Source organism: Dama dama, chromosome 23, assembly GCF_033118175.1.
Source record: "Dama dama isolate Ldn47 chromosome 23, ASM3311817v1, whole genome shotgun sequence".
In the NCBI taxonomy this organism is placed as follows: Eukaryota; Metazoa; Chordata; class Mammalia; order Artiodactyla; family Cervidae; genus Dama; species Dama dama.
In genome coordinates, this window is record NC_083703.1 from 72,045,708 (window position 1) to 72,061,869 (window position 16,162).

Sequence of the window (16,162 nt, forward strand, 5' to 3'; positions counted from 1 at the left end):
GTCAGTACCGCGGCTCTCCACTGCTCTGCACTCCAATCTGAGTGTTCAGTCTGTAGACACGGGCCTGGGGACAGGAGATAGGGTCACAATAAGTGTGATGGACAAAACGTGTTCTCAGATCTGTGATGAGGTTGACCAGGACAGCCGGGGGATTGGGGCGGGACTTGATGCAGAGGAAACTGCCCGCAGTTATCAGCCTCTGCTGTGTTCCAGGCTTTGTATCAGACATTTAGAGGAACCAGCTTGGCCTGGTTTGCCCGAGACTTTCCTGGTCTTAGCACAGAGAGCCCCACGCCCCAGGGACCCACTCAGTAAATCAAGATGGTTAGTCACCCTGTAAGCACGCCGTGTTGTGCCTTCATTTAATGCTTTCAGTGGTCCTCTGAGTTACCTGCCTTATTTTTGGTCAAGGAGTCTGAGGTTTCTTGGGGAAGGATTCTTCCACGTTGGGAGCAGAAATTTCAAGCCAGGCCCAAGTGACCTTCAGTGTCATTGCCTGCTCTGTTGTGGTTTTTTGCCTGCTCTGTTGCATCCCTAAGGACAGAGGCAGGGACTAACATTTTTGAGCATCTTGGGCTGGGCACAGGATCTATTAACACATCTCTAATAATAAACCAAAGGCTGAACGCACAGCTACAGATGACTGTTTAATGTCCTGTCCCCTGTATTTATGCGCAAGGTCACCAAGTACTCCTAGAGCACCAACTGTGCTGAGCATTGTACCTAAAGTGTAGGGTTTTATGGAGGGGACGGACCAAAGCTGTGATGAAAGGTTATCAATCTAAGGCAAAGTATGAAATGTAAAACTAGAGGCTGTGGCATAATGAGGCAAGAGAAGTCCATTCTGACTGGGGTTGCCAGGAAGGCTTTAAGAAAGAGGGGCCCTTTGAGCCAGCCATTGATGATTTCCAAAAACATTTCTTGGTGACCTGGGTCTGCCTGGTCCTCTACTGGATGCTGCACTTTACGGGGTGAGAGGATTTCAGGAGAGGGTTGGGGGTGCTGGAAGAGAGCCTTCTGCAGGAAGGTCACTATGAGCAAAGGCAGGGTGTGTCCAGGCAAGGAAGGTTATCCCTAGTTGCTGTTTGAACTGCATTTAGCCTTGACTTTTAACAAGTACCATGTTAAGTTTTCTATGTACGTTGCTTTATCATGTAAAATCAGAGTGTGGTTCATTCTCCTTGTTGTATGTGTGAGACACTGAGGCACAGGGAAGCTAAGAGGCTAGTTTTCAGTGGGGCCTGAATTTAAATCCAGCCAATCTTAATGCTGAACCTGGGAAGAAATTATCTGGGGATTTGTCAGGAGACTAGATTGTTTCTCAAAAAGCAAAACAGTCATCCAGTGGTTAAGACTGCACTTCCACTGCAGAGGGCACAGGTTCAGTCCCTGGTCAGGGAACTAAAATCTCACAGGCCATGCGGTGTGACCAAAACCAAAACCAAAACAGCAACAACAGAACCCCGCACCAACGTTCCCAGAGCTGCCTGGGCATCTCTGCACCCCTCGCCGCCTGCAGCTGACAGCCAGGTCATAAATTCTGGCTGCACATCTGGCTCTCTGCTTGCTTGGTTTTGTGCCCCAGTGTTTGCCTTCTCAGTCAGGGCTTCTCTTAGAAGAAAAGTTCGTCACCCTGCTTCGGTGGCTGCTTCCAGTCCATCCGGCTTCTGCCGTTTTGAGCTGCTTTTGTCCTGATGCGGGGAGGGCTGGGCCATCACAGCCACTCCTCAGCGTTGGATGAGGGGTTCACTGGAACCGTCTGCAGTTTTTAGTGTCTGCAGGGTCGGGGGGTGGGTGTTTCCGAGGCCTGGACAGCTCTTTTCATCGTGTTTATCTTTCACACCGCAGCAGAGGGCAGGCATTCCTGGTTTCCGGTTTCTCTGTGGAGTTCGTAGGTATTTTCATTCACACGTAACAACTTTTGAATGCAGCTTCTCTTTCTGAGTAACAGTTCCATTAGTTGTTAAATATTTATGTCAACTGTAAGTATTACTCTGAGGTGACTTCATTTGTCCTTCTGGTCTTGTTTTTTTAGATTATCCCTTTTTTTTTTAATTGAAGGATGATTGCTTTACAGAATTTTGTGGTTTTCTGTCATACATCAACAAGAATCAGACATAGGCACATCCACGTCCTCTCCTTCCCATCTCCCTCCCCCTCCTACGCTTCTAGACTGTCACAGAGCCCCTGTTTGAGTTCCCTGAGTCATAGAGCAAACTCCCATTGGCTATCTGTTTTACATATGACATTTACATTTGTGACATGTAAATGTCATACATGACATGACATTTATGGTAATGTAAATGTCTATGTTACTCTGTTCATACATCTCCCCTTCTCCCTCCTCTCCTCCCACCATGTCCATAGGTCTGTACTCTGTCTCTCCATTGCTGCCCTGAAAATAAATTCATCAGTGCCATCTCTTTAGATTCCATATATATGCGATAGTATACAATACTTCTATTTCTGTTTCTGACTTACTTCACTCTGTATAATAGGCTCTAGTTTCGTCCACCTCATTAGAACGGATTCAAATATGTTCCTTTTTGTGGCTGAGTTGTATTCCATTGTATATATGTACCACAGCTTCCTTATCCATTCATCTGTTGATGTCCTTCTGGTCTTTATTGATGCCTGTGGGGTGTGAGATGAGAGACGGTGTGGCCTGCCTGCCCTCACTGTTCATGGTGGGGTGGGGAGTGAGACGAGGGCGGTGAAAATGCAATGCCAAAGGTCAGGCCAGAGTATTCTGGAATATGGAGCAGCCCCATTTCACAGATTTGTGTATAGTGATGGCATTTATTCTTCCCCTTTTCCCATATTGATCATCTTTCTCTTTTTTTAAAAATGTATTTGGTGGTACCAGGTCTTAGTTGTGGCACACAAGATCTTTAGTTGCAGCCTGTGGGATCTAGTTCAGTCACCAGGATAGAACCTGGGCCCCCTGCATTGGAAGCTTGGAGTCTCAGACAGTGGACCACCAGGGCAGTCCCTGATCATTTTCCTGAATTAGGTTTTGCCTGGTTTTAAGATGAGCTTCTCCACCAACCACACACCCCCATCCGGTATATGTTGGCTCCTCGTAGGAGGAAGATTTGGGCAGGTGGTGAGCTTAGTGGAGAAAGGGAAGACTTAGTAGAACTTGTTTTATTAGTGATACAGGGCTTTAGTAGTCAGCTCTGTCTCGGGACGGAAAACAGAATGTCATGGCTAGGATGACCAAGGTGAGGACTGATAGCAGCAGGGTTCTTTGTGTGGATAGTAGGACTTTTATCTTAGAACTGCCTTTCATTTTGCCTTCTGGGTAGACTGAGTCATGGGGCTTCTGATTAGCAGGGATTGGCCAGATCTGAGTTCTAATCTTGCCTCCGAGGCTTCTTAATCTTGTGACCTTGGGAAGCTACTTATTCTCTGTACCTGTTTCCTCTTCCTGTAAGAGATTACACCCACTGCCCAGAATTGTTTTTGAGGATTCAATGAAATCAGTGCCTCACCCAGGGTCAGGCACAGTGCATGGTATGCAGTAGATGCTCGAGAATCCTTATTTCTCTTCTCTCCATGGGGCTCTTCTGCTCACTGCTAGGAAAGAGGCTCCCCGAACACCTGGGACTAGTAGAGGAGGTGACAGCAGTAAGCTCAGCTAAGCTCCTTTCTGCAGTCACAGATCAGTGTCCTTTCTGCAAGCACCCATGCAGAGAAACAGGCATGAACTTTGTCCACACTTGTTGGCGTTTGCTCATTTAGATGAATTTTGAAAGGCTACACATGAGCATACAGTTTCAGTTGGGTGAGTATATTTTAATTTGCCTCATTTCCAGAGGAGGTCAGCCAGTTGGCAGCCTGTACACGATGCAAAAGGTCGTCAACTGAATGTTCGAGAGAAGGGAGGGAAAGGGGAAGTGCAGTAAAAAAAAAAATGATCTCGGAGGAAGGTCAGCACGTGACTCCATAAACCCCTTCCTCCTGCTCTCCTTGCACTGCAGCCTCACTGGCTGCCCTGCTGTTCTCTGAAAATGTCTCGCCCCCTTTCCCCCTTCTCCTTACTGACCTCTGCCCAGGACACCTCTGAGGGTGGCTGCACGCCCCGGCCCTGCCTTCACTAGGGGCAGCTTAGACCAGCTGCCCTCCCCTCTCTCTGTCCCTCTCTCCTGATCTGCTTTTCTTCCTAATGCTTATTAATCCCTGGCATCATAGCTTTCGTTTATTGGGTGTCTCTCTTCTGCTAGAATGTCAGTCCCCTGAGGGCCTGCCTTGGTCTCTTTTTTTTTGTCCCTGCTGCTGGACTCCTGGTGGATAAAACTGACTGGCACACAGTAGGTGTTCAGTAAATGTTTATGGAGTGAATGGACACAGAGAAGTGCATATCCTGCGGCTCTATTCAGACTTCAGGTTTGACTCCTGTCTCTTAATGGTGAAAACAAATAAGGAAACACAATGAGTTGCAGAATTCAGTGTCCGGTGGGTAAAAATTAGAAGCCTATTCAGAATCCTGATAGGAAACTTGACAGAACTTTCCCTTTCAATTCTCGATAAAGTCACACTGTCTACTACAATAGAGGAGATGTCTGAAAGGCTCATTCCATTGCATGTAACAGCGCATTTTGTGTGACTTTAATTTTTTTTGCCAATATGCTACACTGCCTGATTCAGTGGAGAAGAGCACCGTGTGATCAATTAGACGTGCTTTGCCTTGGTGTCTCATCTTGATTCCCACATTTTTATCTTCTCTACACAGGGCTTATGAACAGCTCAACGTGAAACATGAACCTCTCCAGCTCATCCAGCCTCAGTTTGAGACGCCGCTGCCAGCCCTTCAGCCAGCAGTGAGTAGGTGTGCGTGGAGCATCTGGCTGCAGAGCCTCGATGTCTGCCCTTCCCTTGCCAGCTGGCCTCACGTGGAACAGGCCTCCTCGTGGGGTCATGTGTGTCTGGCTCTAAATATGCAGAGACCAAGCCTGTTAGTATTCTATACGTACTTCCATTTGATGTGGTTCTCAACTGAGGAATCAAGGGCGTGGACCTCTTTGGCTGCTAAACATTTCCCATCCTGTTGGGTTGAGGGCATATATGAGAATTCCTGGGTGAAAAGGAGGAAGAGCTTTGTGCTAGAAAGATTCACAGCACAGTTCTCATAGCCGAGGGGCCAACCATGTGTCTACAGGTTATTTTTCAACATTCCAGTTCAACATGAGCTCCACTTGCCTCTGGAACTGTCTTATGCTGAACTTTTCCCTGGTGGTCTAGTGGCTAAGACTCCACGCTCCCAATGCAGGGGGCCCAGGTTTGATCCCTGGTCAGGGAACTAGATCCCACATGCTGCAAATAAAGATCCAACAACTAACACCCAGTGCAGCTAAATAAATAAATGAATATTTAAAAATTTGTTTTATCCTCCTATATTCTGGAATGTTACAAGGCAGTTAACTGGCTACAGCTTGGTAGCTTGAAAATTGGCCATGGTGGAGGTGTTTATAGAACAGAAAATGACAAATGCTACAGATCAGGCCTCTTGTTTTAAGTGATAGCTCAGCATTTGGCAGCACACTGCTGGTTCATACCTGTGAACTCTGGCTCTTAAGTTCAGCACTTTCTATATTAATCTACATCCATTGCCCTAATTTCTGTCATGATTAGATGAGAAACAGTCAAAAACTCAACACAAATAAAAGCCTGAGAAGCGCCAAGCTTTGTGTCCTTGAACAAGTTACTGGGCGCTGGGACACCTGCTTGGTCGGCTCGGTGGTGTGGTTGGAGCTGGTTCTGCTGGGTTGCCTCCAGTGTGCCACCATCTTGCTTGCTGTGGCCTCATGGGTTAGGGCGGAAGGGTGATGGGCGCTGGGCGTTCCATCCTCTTGTTTTCCTTCTGTCTCATTCCTGTCAGTTACGGCTCTGGATACGCTCTTTCATAAAAGACCTCATTGCCTTTTAGGTTTTCCCTCCTACTTTCAGGGAATTACCACCTCCTCCGCTGGAGCTATTTGACTTAGATGAGACGTTCTCCTCTGAGAAGGCCCGGCTTGCTCAGATTACCAATAAGTGTGAGTTTGGTCAAATTTTTGTTTTCTTTTGTGAGTTTTAGTAAACTGTGAATTTCTGAGATTTGCCACGGGAGAAAGTTTAGTTTGTTTACGGAGAAGAAAATAGGAATGGGAGTATATAAAATGACAGTTTTGCTTATTTCCTGTAAATGATGTTGACTGTAAGAGCCAGTTAGCTCAGTGAGTTAGAGGGCAGTGCCAAGCGGAGGCCAGAATCTCAGCTTTAATTCCTGTGAGTCTTTATCTCTGACCTGTTGAGTGACCCCAGGATGAATCCTGACCTTGGCTGCCACATAGCAAATCTAGGCCAGTGGTCATAGGAGCACTTGAATAAGAAGATTCAGTTAGGTCCAAAAGAATTAGAGACTTCAGACTGGAAGGGACCCTAGAGAGTCCAGTGTGCCCACCCTGACTCACGGGTGAGGAAAGGTCCCGGGCTTCACAGCTGCTCCGTGAGTGGCGCTCCGACTCTCAGCCCAGGGCTGCTCCTGACGTGCCCTGCCCCCAGCACAGCACATGGGCCTGCACACGTGTGCTCAGAGACATAAAAGTAACCATCCATTCTGAGACAGTGACCCCACTCCTGGGAATCTACCCTAGGGAGACAAGTGAAGGTATACAGATGAGACTACTACTTTATTTATTTAAAAAATAAAATACAGTTGGGAATAGCCTTAGTGTTCAGTCACAGGGGAGTGGTAGTAAACTGTGTCATATTCAGTCAGTGGGATAAAACGTAGTCATTATAAAAGAGCTTTACAAAGCCTGGGGTGGGGACACTGAGTGAACTGGAGATTCCTAAATGAAGAAAGCAAAATAGAAAATTGTACCTGTGGTTGGATCTCAACTATGCAAACATCTGTATATGCTCAGAGACGAGAGAGAAGTATGCAAAAGTGAACACAGTTCAGTGTCAGACATTGCATTTCTGTTCCATTCCAGATATTGTGGTAGGTGCTGCGCAATCAGATATTAGTAAGACCCAGTAATTACCCTGTAGGAATAATAGACCTGTGAAGGATTAGATGCTTTGCCCCAGCATTTCTGATTCTAGCAGTCTATCTTCCAGAATTTCTTGTAGAAATGCAAAACAAAAAGGTACACCTATAGAGCAATTAATTGTATCATTCAAAAAATTGACAACAGTCTAACAGCCTATCAGTAGGAAGACTGGTTTAAAAAATATATATATGAAACAAACTGTTGAAAGATGAGCATAGGCTTTGACATGGAATGTCCATGTTACACCATTAAATGATAAAGACAACTTACAGAACTATTGTAGTCTGATCCCTACACATGTAGGGATTTTTTTTTTTACACATGTAGATATGCAGGCATACATAGCAGTATTTATCCTAGATAGTATTGGTGGGGATTAGAATGAGATATCATTTCTACCATAACTTTAAAAATGCAAGTCAGAGGGTAAAAAGAAAGAAGTTACAGTCTAGTGTAAGAAGGGCAGTAATGACCTTCCATTCTTGATATAGAGCCGGTAATTGTTTCAGAGAATTATGGGTGATTTTTTCTTTCATTCCTTTTCTATAACATTGCTATAATAAATGCTCTTTAAAATATCCATATGTCCTTCTCATAATGGTCCCTGTGGCATTCAGAGAATGGTAATTTCATTTCCTGCTGGGTGCTCCTCCTCTTTGTAATGTAGGAATGCTGGATCTGGGAATAGTGAGCCAGAACCAGTGCAGCTTTATTCTATCTAGGAGTGTCACACTTCTGGCCTACTAATTTACAAAAACAGCACATTAGAGATCTCTACAGTCTATCACTGTTTGAGTCCTTTGGTCACATTACCCAAGGGAGAGGTGAGTGACCTTGAGAGATGTAGGAACCCTACCGGGATATCCAGACCACAGTAAGTCTGTACTTGGGGCAGGGCAGAATCAAGGATGAATCTAACCACCCCAACTGTGCTCAGGTACTGAAGAAGACCTGGAATTCTATGTCAGGAAGTGTGGCGACATCCTCGGAGTCACCAATAAGCTCCCAAAGGACCGGCAAGATGCCAAACATATCCTTGAGCACATCTTCTTCCAAGTGGTGGAGTTCAAGAAGTTGAACCAGGTACAGAGCCCAGAAGGCCCACTCAAGTGGTCAAGTGGGGATGTCATCCATATACTGGACTTCTCATGTTATATGCCATTCATTCATTCTGTCGGTATTTCACTGTCTACTAGGTGGACAAAACAGGTGATGATTTCTGCGCTTATGGAATGTGTATTCTAGCAGGAGGAGACAGACAGTAAACAATCAACATAGTATCTTAAGTATTAAATCACACAGGATGCCAGGAGATGAAACGTGGTATAAAAACAGAGCAGGGTCAGAGGGATTAGTGTCCTGACTGTGGCAAGATTCAGGGGTGGTCAGGGTGGGCCACACACACTCCAGAGCTGGCATGGGAGCCAGGACTGGCAGGTGTTCGGGGGCTGGCCATGGAGATAGCTGGGAGATGAGTGTCCTGGGCAGAGAGAAGACCTGTGCAGAGTCCCTAAGCCTGGACTCTGCTTGGCTCGTTTGAGGAACAGCAGTGATGCCTGTGTGGCAGAAGAGAACTTAGCCAAGGACAGAGCAGCAGGATATGAGGACAGAAATCATCTTGCCCTGGACTGAGGACTTAAAATTTATTATGCCAGGCCTTCATCTTGTCTGTCCTTGGGACAGGATTTCTAAAATTAAATGCCCAACCACTGCTGGTAAATGGATATTCATTTATATACTACTGATTGGAGAATAAGCTGGTTCCATTTTTATGGAGATAGTTTTTAGGATATTCAGAAGCCCTGAAATACATGGATACCTCTGACCCAGCAATTTTAATCTTCAGAATTTGTCTTAATAATACAATCCTGGGACTTCCCTGGCAGTTCAGTGGTTAAGACTCCACACTTCCACTGCAGGGGGCACAGGTTCAATCCCTGGTCAGGGAACTAACATCCCAAGTACCACACCACACAGCCAAAAAATAAAAATAAAGAAATAATATAATCCTGAATACATGTCGATTTACCAGTCAGAATGCTCAGCAAAGTATTGTTTTCATAGAAGAAAACCATCAGTAGGGAACTAGTTAAGTACCTAGGGTGCATACATAAGATTAAGAACGTTTAGAAGGATGTTCAAGCACTTGGGAAGACATTCATGATACAGCAGTGGGATGGGGGGAAAGGGCTATAAAACAGTATGAAGAGAATCCATTTTTCACACACACACACACACATTCTAGATGCGGAAGAGAAAGACTAGGGTCTGAGCCACCGCTGAGAAAGGGCTATAAAACAGAATCCATTTTTCACACACACACACACACACACACACACACACACACTCTAGATGCGGAAGAGAAAGACTAGGGTCTGAGCCACCGCTGGGAAAGGGCTATAAAACAGAATCCATTTTTCACACACACACACACACACACACACACACACATTCTAGATGCGGAAGAGAAAGACTAGGGTCTGAGCCACCGCTGGTGGGCGCTGGCACTGCTGGGTATTTATACTGTAGGCCTCGTGTGCTAGCATGGTGCTCGATGTCAGGGTTACGGCAGTGAACGCAGTCCTTGCTGTCTGAGCTCCATGCAGTGGGCAAGGCAGGAATATATGGGCATTTGCGGTACTCTTCAGATAAGTGCCAGGAAGGCACCTCCGAGGCAAGGTGTTGATAACCTGCTCAGCACTGACATGGGGGAGAGGGGGCCAAGTAAATGCCCAGCAGTACTTACACTGCTGACGAGGCAGGGTCAGGCCCCCAGGGCCAAGGTAAGAAGTCTGCTGTGGTGTTTGCATCAGTACCTTCAACTGTGTTTGCTCCCCACTCATCATGGTGGGTGGTGGGTTGTGGTCAGAGCCCTATTCTGGTCATGAAAACTTGATCCTTGGGCTGGATGTAGCCTTAAAGCCAGAGATTACCTATGTGTCCCAATTAGAATCGCTCATCAAAGTCCAAAACAACAGAGCTCACATTTTAGGTTTTGAACTGGAATACTAACATTCTGTCTTATTTCCTCCTCCAGGAACATGACATTGACACACAGCATTCCAGAACAACTTCTGAGGACCAGGCCTCTTGAAGCATCTTCTGCCTCCTGATTCTTTGTAAACTTTTTGAATTATCTCTGTTTTTTATGAAAACTGTCTGTACAGTTTTTCCTCTCTGACCTGTGGGAAGGTCTGTGCATCTTCTGTAGTGCCCAGAGAGGGACAACATTTCTTATGTAAGATATGTTCTGTTTTTTAAATTAAATGTTTGAATCTGTATTTTGATAATTGATGCATCAGTCTTTCATTGAAATCTTTCCTTTCCAGTTCTAGATGTGATTCTCTTTTATCAAAAGCATAAAAAACAAACTTAACCCACAGTCTGTCTGCCCCACTATGCCTATGAATAGGCCTCCCAGGTGGCACTGGTGGAAGGTAAAATAGTTGGTAGATATCTTCCTCACATAGATCACTCACTCCTTCACCTCCCAGCTGCCCACAGGCTCAACCATTTGGAGGCTGTTGTCTTAGCCCACAGTTTGTCCCCCTCCTTTGAGCTCCTGAACCACTCAGTTTTATCATTTTAGGTTAGAATATAGGACAAAAGGTGATCATCTGTCCCAAGGACAATGGGAGAGATTGTACTTGCTTGAGCATGACAGTCAATATGGAAGTGCACAATGTACTGGATACTCTAGGAACCAGCTTTAGGGAAAGCCTGAAAGACAAAGATTGCAGATCCACCACCATGTATGTAAGGGATGTGGTTCAATGGGAGTAGCTTAACTGGTGGGTTCTGTAAAGGTAGGAAGCGTGGAAGGAAGGCCCTTGGGGGCGTCATGTAACCCCAAGAGGAAATAACAAGGGCAGGGATTTAAGATGCTGTTGTAGGGACTTTCCTGGCAGTTCAGTGATTAAGACTCCACTTCCAATGCAGGGGGCACAGGTTTGATCCCTGGTCATTAAGCTAAGATCCCACATGCCGTGGTGGTACAGCCGAAATATTTGAAGGAAAAAAAAAAAAAGGTTCCTAAGATGCTATTGTAAGAAACCTGGCATTCTGAGATAGATTTGGTCTGGGTGTTGAAGGTCAGGTTGGCAACATCTTGCCTGGAACAGTGGTGAAGCTAATGGAAGACAGGGATTCTAAAGGGTGAACTCGTTTGGAGCATAAGAACCAACTGAGACAATGTCAATTCATGGAAGTGGTAATAACCAGTCAATAGCTAGAAGTCCCTAAATGAGGCTTAGAAAAGATGTCCAGTCTTAATACCTTAGTTTTTCACATGGAGTTGATCACTGAAGCCAGAATACACTGTCAAGGAATGAACTTTTTTTTTTTTTTTTTAATTTAAAACCTTGGGAAGAAAGACTCAAGTCACATCCTGAATTCCAAAAGACTTATTTATTCATGTTAAAGCTGTGTTTGTAGGCTTCCATTTTCTCACACACTCAAGCCTGAGTGCAGGGTTTCTTCACTGAATGCTGGGGACAGGGGAGACCACTTTGATGAAAGGGCAGAATCCGAGGGCCTGCTGGGGACAAGCAGCTATGGAACAGCATAGAGTGTTGTGGAAATATATTTGGAATACATTCCAAAAACATGCTCAAAAATTACCTCCCAACCCATGTGCTCTTCTCATACACTCTGGGTCTGGTGCTCCTGCCATTGAGAGGTGAGGTCCGTGATCCGTGCCTCTGATTGTGGCACCATGGAAGTGACACTGACTTCCGAGGCTAGGTCATAATAGGCTATACAGCTTCTGCCTGGTTCTCTTGGGATACTCATCGTTACAGTCACAAGCCTCCATGCAAGAAGTCTGAGGTTACCTGGATTGCTAGGTGGATAGGCCATGAATAGATGTTATATTCTGGCCAACAGCCAACCTATACAAGCATTGCCTGCTAAACTCGTGAGTGAAGAGTCACCAATTGTCCTAGCTGAGGTCCCAGATGCTATGGAGCAAACTGTCCCTGCTCTGACCTTTTTGAATTCCTGACCCACACAATCTATAAATGTAATAAAATAGCAGTTGAAGCCACTGATTTGGAGTGATTTGTTAAGCAGCAATAGATAATTACAATTTTACTATTTTTTGAGGTAACCTTGGTTTGCAAGTTTCATGTGTACATGCCTACTTCTATATTTCCTAGTGTTTCCCCCCTGCCCCCAGTCCCTTCCTCTCTGGTAACCACGACTCTGTTCTTTGTACCTATATGTTTATATCTACAGTTTTAGAAGGAACTTTTTAGATCTAATCCAAATTCACTTTCCAGTGGAGACACAGGGGCCTTGTAGACAGGGGCAGAGGAGCAGTGACTACCTGCCTACTTGCTAACCTGGAGCTTCTCCCATCACACTCCTGACTCAGGAATTCTTGTTTCCTTGGAAGGGGCAAGGCCTGTCTTGCCATGAACTGGCTTTTCCCCTTCATCTATGGATGACTTGTGGCAATGAGGTATGCTTTCCCCCAACTTCTTATGAAAAATTGGAAATACAGAAAAGTGGAAAGAGAAGTACAATAAACCTACTTTTCAAAAGTTAACATATTGCCATATATACTAAATGTATGTGTGTATAATTTTTCTTGCTGAACGTTTGAAATTAAATTTCAGTCTTTTATAACACTTGACCCCTTAAAATACATCACTGTGTAACTACAGTATACCATTATCATATCTAGTATTTAATACTTATTCAGATGTTCCCCATTTGTCCCTAAAATGTGTTTTGTATCTTTTCAAGCTAGGATCCAGTCACATATTGGATTTCATTGTCTCTAGTCTCATGAAATCTCTCCCAACCTCGTGTTCCTTTTTCTTTAGTTTTTTTTTTAAAGTGACATTTTTTTTTTTTTTGGTCATGCCTCACGGCATACAGAACTGCCCCAACCAGTGGAAGTGCAGTCTTAAGCACTGGACCATCAGGGTTGCCCCCACATTGAATTTTTGAAGAGATTAAACTAGGTGTCACACATTCTAGAAATCTGATGGCTTCATCATGGTGTCTATGGTCCCTTCATCTCCTTTATTTCCTGCAAGCTGGAAATCAGGCATAGAGGCTAACTTTGAACAAAACATTTTTGGTGAGAATACTTCACAGGTGATGCTATGTATAATGTCAGATAGGCCCACTACTGGTGAAATTAAATTTAATCAACTGGTTAAGAGAGTGAGTAGCGGTGTTTTTAAATTCAAACATGAGCCCTTAAACACATGCAAAGGGGCTCAACATGCTCATCATTCGAGAAAATGCAAATCAAAGCTACAATGAGGTATCATCTCACTGCAGTTATAATGGCCGTCATCAAAAAATCTACAAACACTGGAGAGGATGTGGAGAAAAGGGAACCCTCTTACACAGTTGATGGGAATGCAAATTGTTACAGCCACTGTGGAGAACAGTATGAATGTAACATTTAAAAAACAGGAATGAAACTACCATATGACCCAGCAAACATGAGCCCTTTATCCCCGTTGCTGTTCACCTGCATACACAAACTTTTTCTGGCACATAAGGCATTTGAGATGAAAAAGTTAACTTGAATAAGTGTTGTTTCACACTTAAAAAAAACAAAGCAACCACAAAAAAGTGATAGAATTTGGCCTAGTAGGTAATAACAACAAAAAATTGTTGGAGATTTTATTTAATAACTCAAACATCTCTGACAAGAGAAACGCTTGTGTCAAAACAAAAAGGAGTTAATATAGTGAGAAAGATACCTATGGGGGACAAAAGGTCTCTCCCTCCCAAAGAGCAAGGAAGAAAATTTGTGCTATCTTATGATAGATGATAGATCTACTATGCGGCTTTTGCTAAGTTACTGTTTACTTATAAAATCAAGTAAGAGAGGTTTTCAGACTCTTCCGTAAAAAGTCCTAGAAGACTATTTATGTCTCAATGAAACTGAAGGATGTTGGAGAGAATTTCAACCTCTTTAGCCATTCAGCTCACCTTTCTACAACCAATGCTATTAATTTCTTCCGCTGCCTTCAAGAGACAGGAAGAAATATATACACTTTTAAAAGAATAATAAATCTTGCTCGTACCAAATTTTAACATGAAGCCTACTAACGTTTCATCCTAGGGCTGTGCTCCTGTAGCTCACAATGTAAACGGTAAAAGAAACTAATCTCTTACGTGGCAAACGATGACAAACAGCACGAAGGAAACCTGCAGCGTTAGGGGCTCGTCCGGGGCTGCTGAGCCACAGAAGGGGGTCAACCGGGCTCCTGGCCGTGACCGCCACGGCGTCAGGGGCCGGCGATGTACCTGCCTTGCTCCCTCTCCCTCCTGAGCATTCCTGTCATCGTCCTCCCACGATCCGAAACGGCAGGCTCCCAGCGAGCACGGCTCTGGAAGGGCAGGACCGAAGGGATCAGCGGGCGACCACGAAAGCGGGGGAAAGGCCGGAGACCCACAACCCAGCAGCACGAATCCACGCCGAACCCGAGCGCCCGCGCCCTTTAGTGACGTCAGGCGGCGCGACTCCCGCCATGCCTCGCGCGGCGCCGGATACGGGGCGCGTGCCTGAAAGTGGGCGGGCTTAGAATCAGGCGCCGGCTGTGAGGTTTACGCTGCCTGGCACCTTCCGCCTTTGTTTACTAGGTGGGGCGCTTCAAAGCAGTTTACGTTTCTAGTTCCTCGTCACTCTGGGAGACCAGGGACCGCCAGGTGGACTCCAAGGCCTGATTTTCCCTGTCTTCACAGAGAAGAGCGATGTTGCTTCCAAGTGCGGCCCTGGATCCTGGCAGAGCTAGGCGGTGCGGGTGGTTTCCACCCGCCTCTGGACTAGGCCTTGTTGTTCGTCGTCTGCTCCCTCCCTGACTGTGTGCCCTATCTCCGTAGTCCGTGACTTCTTCCTGCTTGATTGCTGAACTGCAAGTGGCCACGTTACAAAAGGAAGAACTAAGTGTTTGCGAAAGCTGATGCCCCAGAAGGCGCAGGGTAAGAGATCAGAGGTGTGGGCTGGACTTGGTGTGTATATAAAAGCAGCCCAGGTCCTAGCACTCGTCTCAGAGTCTCATCCTTCTCGTCAGGCATGCAAGAGATTTGCAGTAGATGGTTTCTAAGAGACCAAATTCTCACCGTTGGGACCTGCTATATAGCACATGAAACTCTGCTCAGTGTTATGTGGCAGCTTGGGTGGGAGGGGAGTTTGGGGGAGAATGGATGCATGTATATGTATGGCTGAAACTGCCACAACATCGTTTGTTGATCAGCTATACCCCAGTACAAAAAGTTGTTTTTTTTTAAGTAACAAATTCTCACCCTTTGCAATAGCATATGTGAGGACACAGCTAGACCTGGCATGAATCTGGACAAACCCAGGCAGGATTGATTGCTCTGTTCTGTGGTAGTGACCCCACATTTTCCCCAGTGATTGAAGAGGGACCCCTAGAGTCACCCCGATGGAACATATCCATCACTCCCCCAAAACTGCTTCGTGTCCTTTTGTTATCCCTTCTCTACAGCCGTTGTCACCTTGGATTGGTTCTGTCACTGATTGGTTTGCAGTTTCTAGAGTTGTGCCTAAATGGAATCAGACAGTGTGTACTCTTCTTTCAGCGTAATTATTTTGAGTTGCATATTGTGTAAGTAACCCCCTTTTATGGTCAGAGTGGATATATTTGTTTTGTGTCTGTAATTTGTTTATCCAGTTACCAGTTGGTGGGCACTGAGGTGATTTCTAGTTTGGGGCTGTTACAAATAAAACTATGTCAAAGGCTGTGTGTGGACATGTGCATTAACTTTTCTTGGCTCCATATGGCATTAACAGGTGTGTATGTTTTTAAGAAGCTGCTGAGCTGTTTCTAAAGTGATTGTACAATTTCATATTCCACCAACAGTATTTGAGACACCTGATGACTCCCCATCTTCACCAACATTTGGCGTGATTAGTCTTTTTAGTCAGCGATTCTACTAGGTGTGTAAATCTCATTGTAGTTTTAATTTGCATTTCCCTAATGAAATAGTATTGAGCATCTTTTCACGTGCTTTGCCACTTCATATATTTTGAAGGTGAAGTTGGAGGGGAGAGCCAATAGGATTTGCAGGTAGATCAGATAAGTGATGTGAGAGAAGAGTCAAAAATATCTTCAACTCTGGTCAGCCCCTGA

The 16,162-nt window shown here is 45.1% G+C and overlaps 1 protein-coding gene across 1 annotated transcript in view; it reads left to right on the forward strand.

Moving 5' to 3' along the window:
• Window positions 1–10,321, forward strand: part of IFT52 (intraflagellar transport 52) — a 28,012-nt gene extending 17,691 nt beyond the window's left edge. Inside the window, 5 exon segments of the mRNA XM_061127314.1 lie at window positions 4,736–4,823; window positions 5,930–6,038; window positions 7,978–8,123; window positions 10,078–10,090; window positions 10,093–10,321. Coding sequence (XP_060983297.1) covers window positions 4,736–4,823; window positions 5,930–6,038; window positions 7,978–8,123; window positions 10,078–10,090; window positions 10,093–10,118 — 382 coding nt within the window. The 3' untranslated portion in view covers window positions 10,119–10,321.
• Window positions 10,322–16,162: the final 5,841 nt, after the last annotated feature.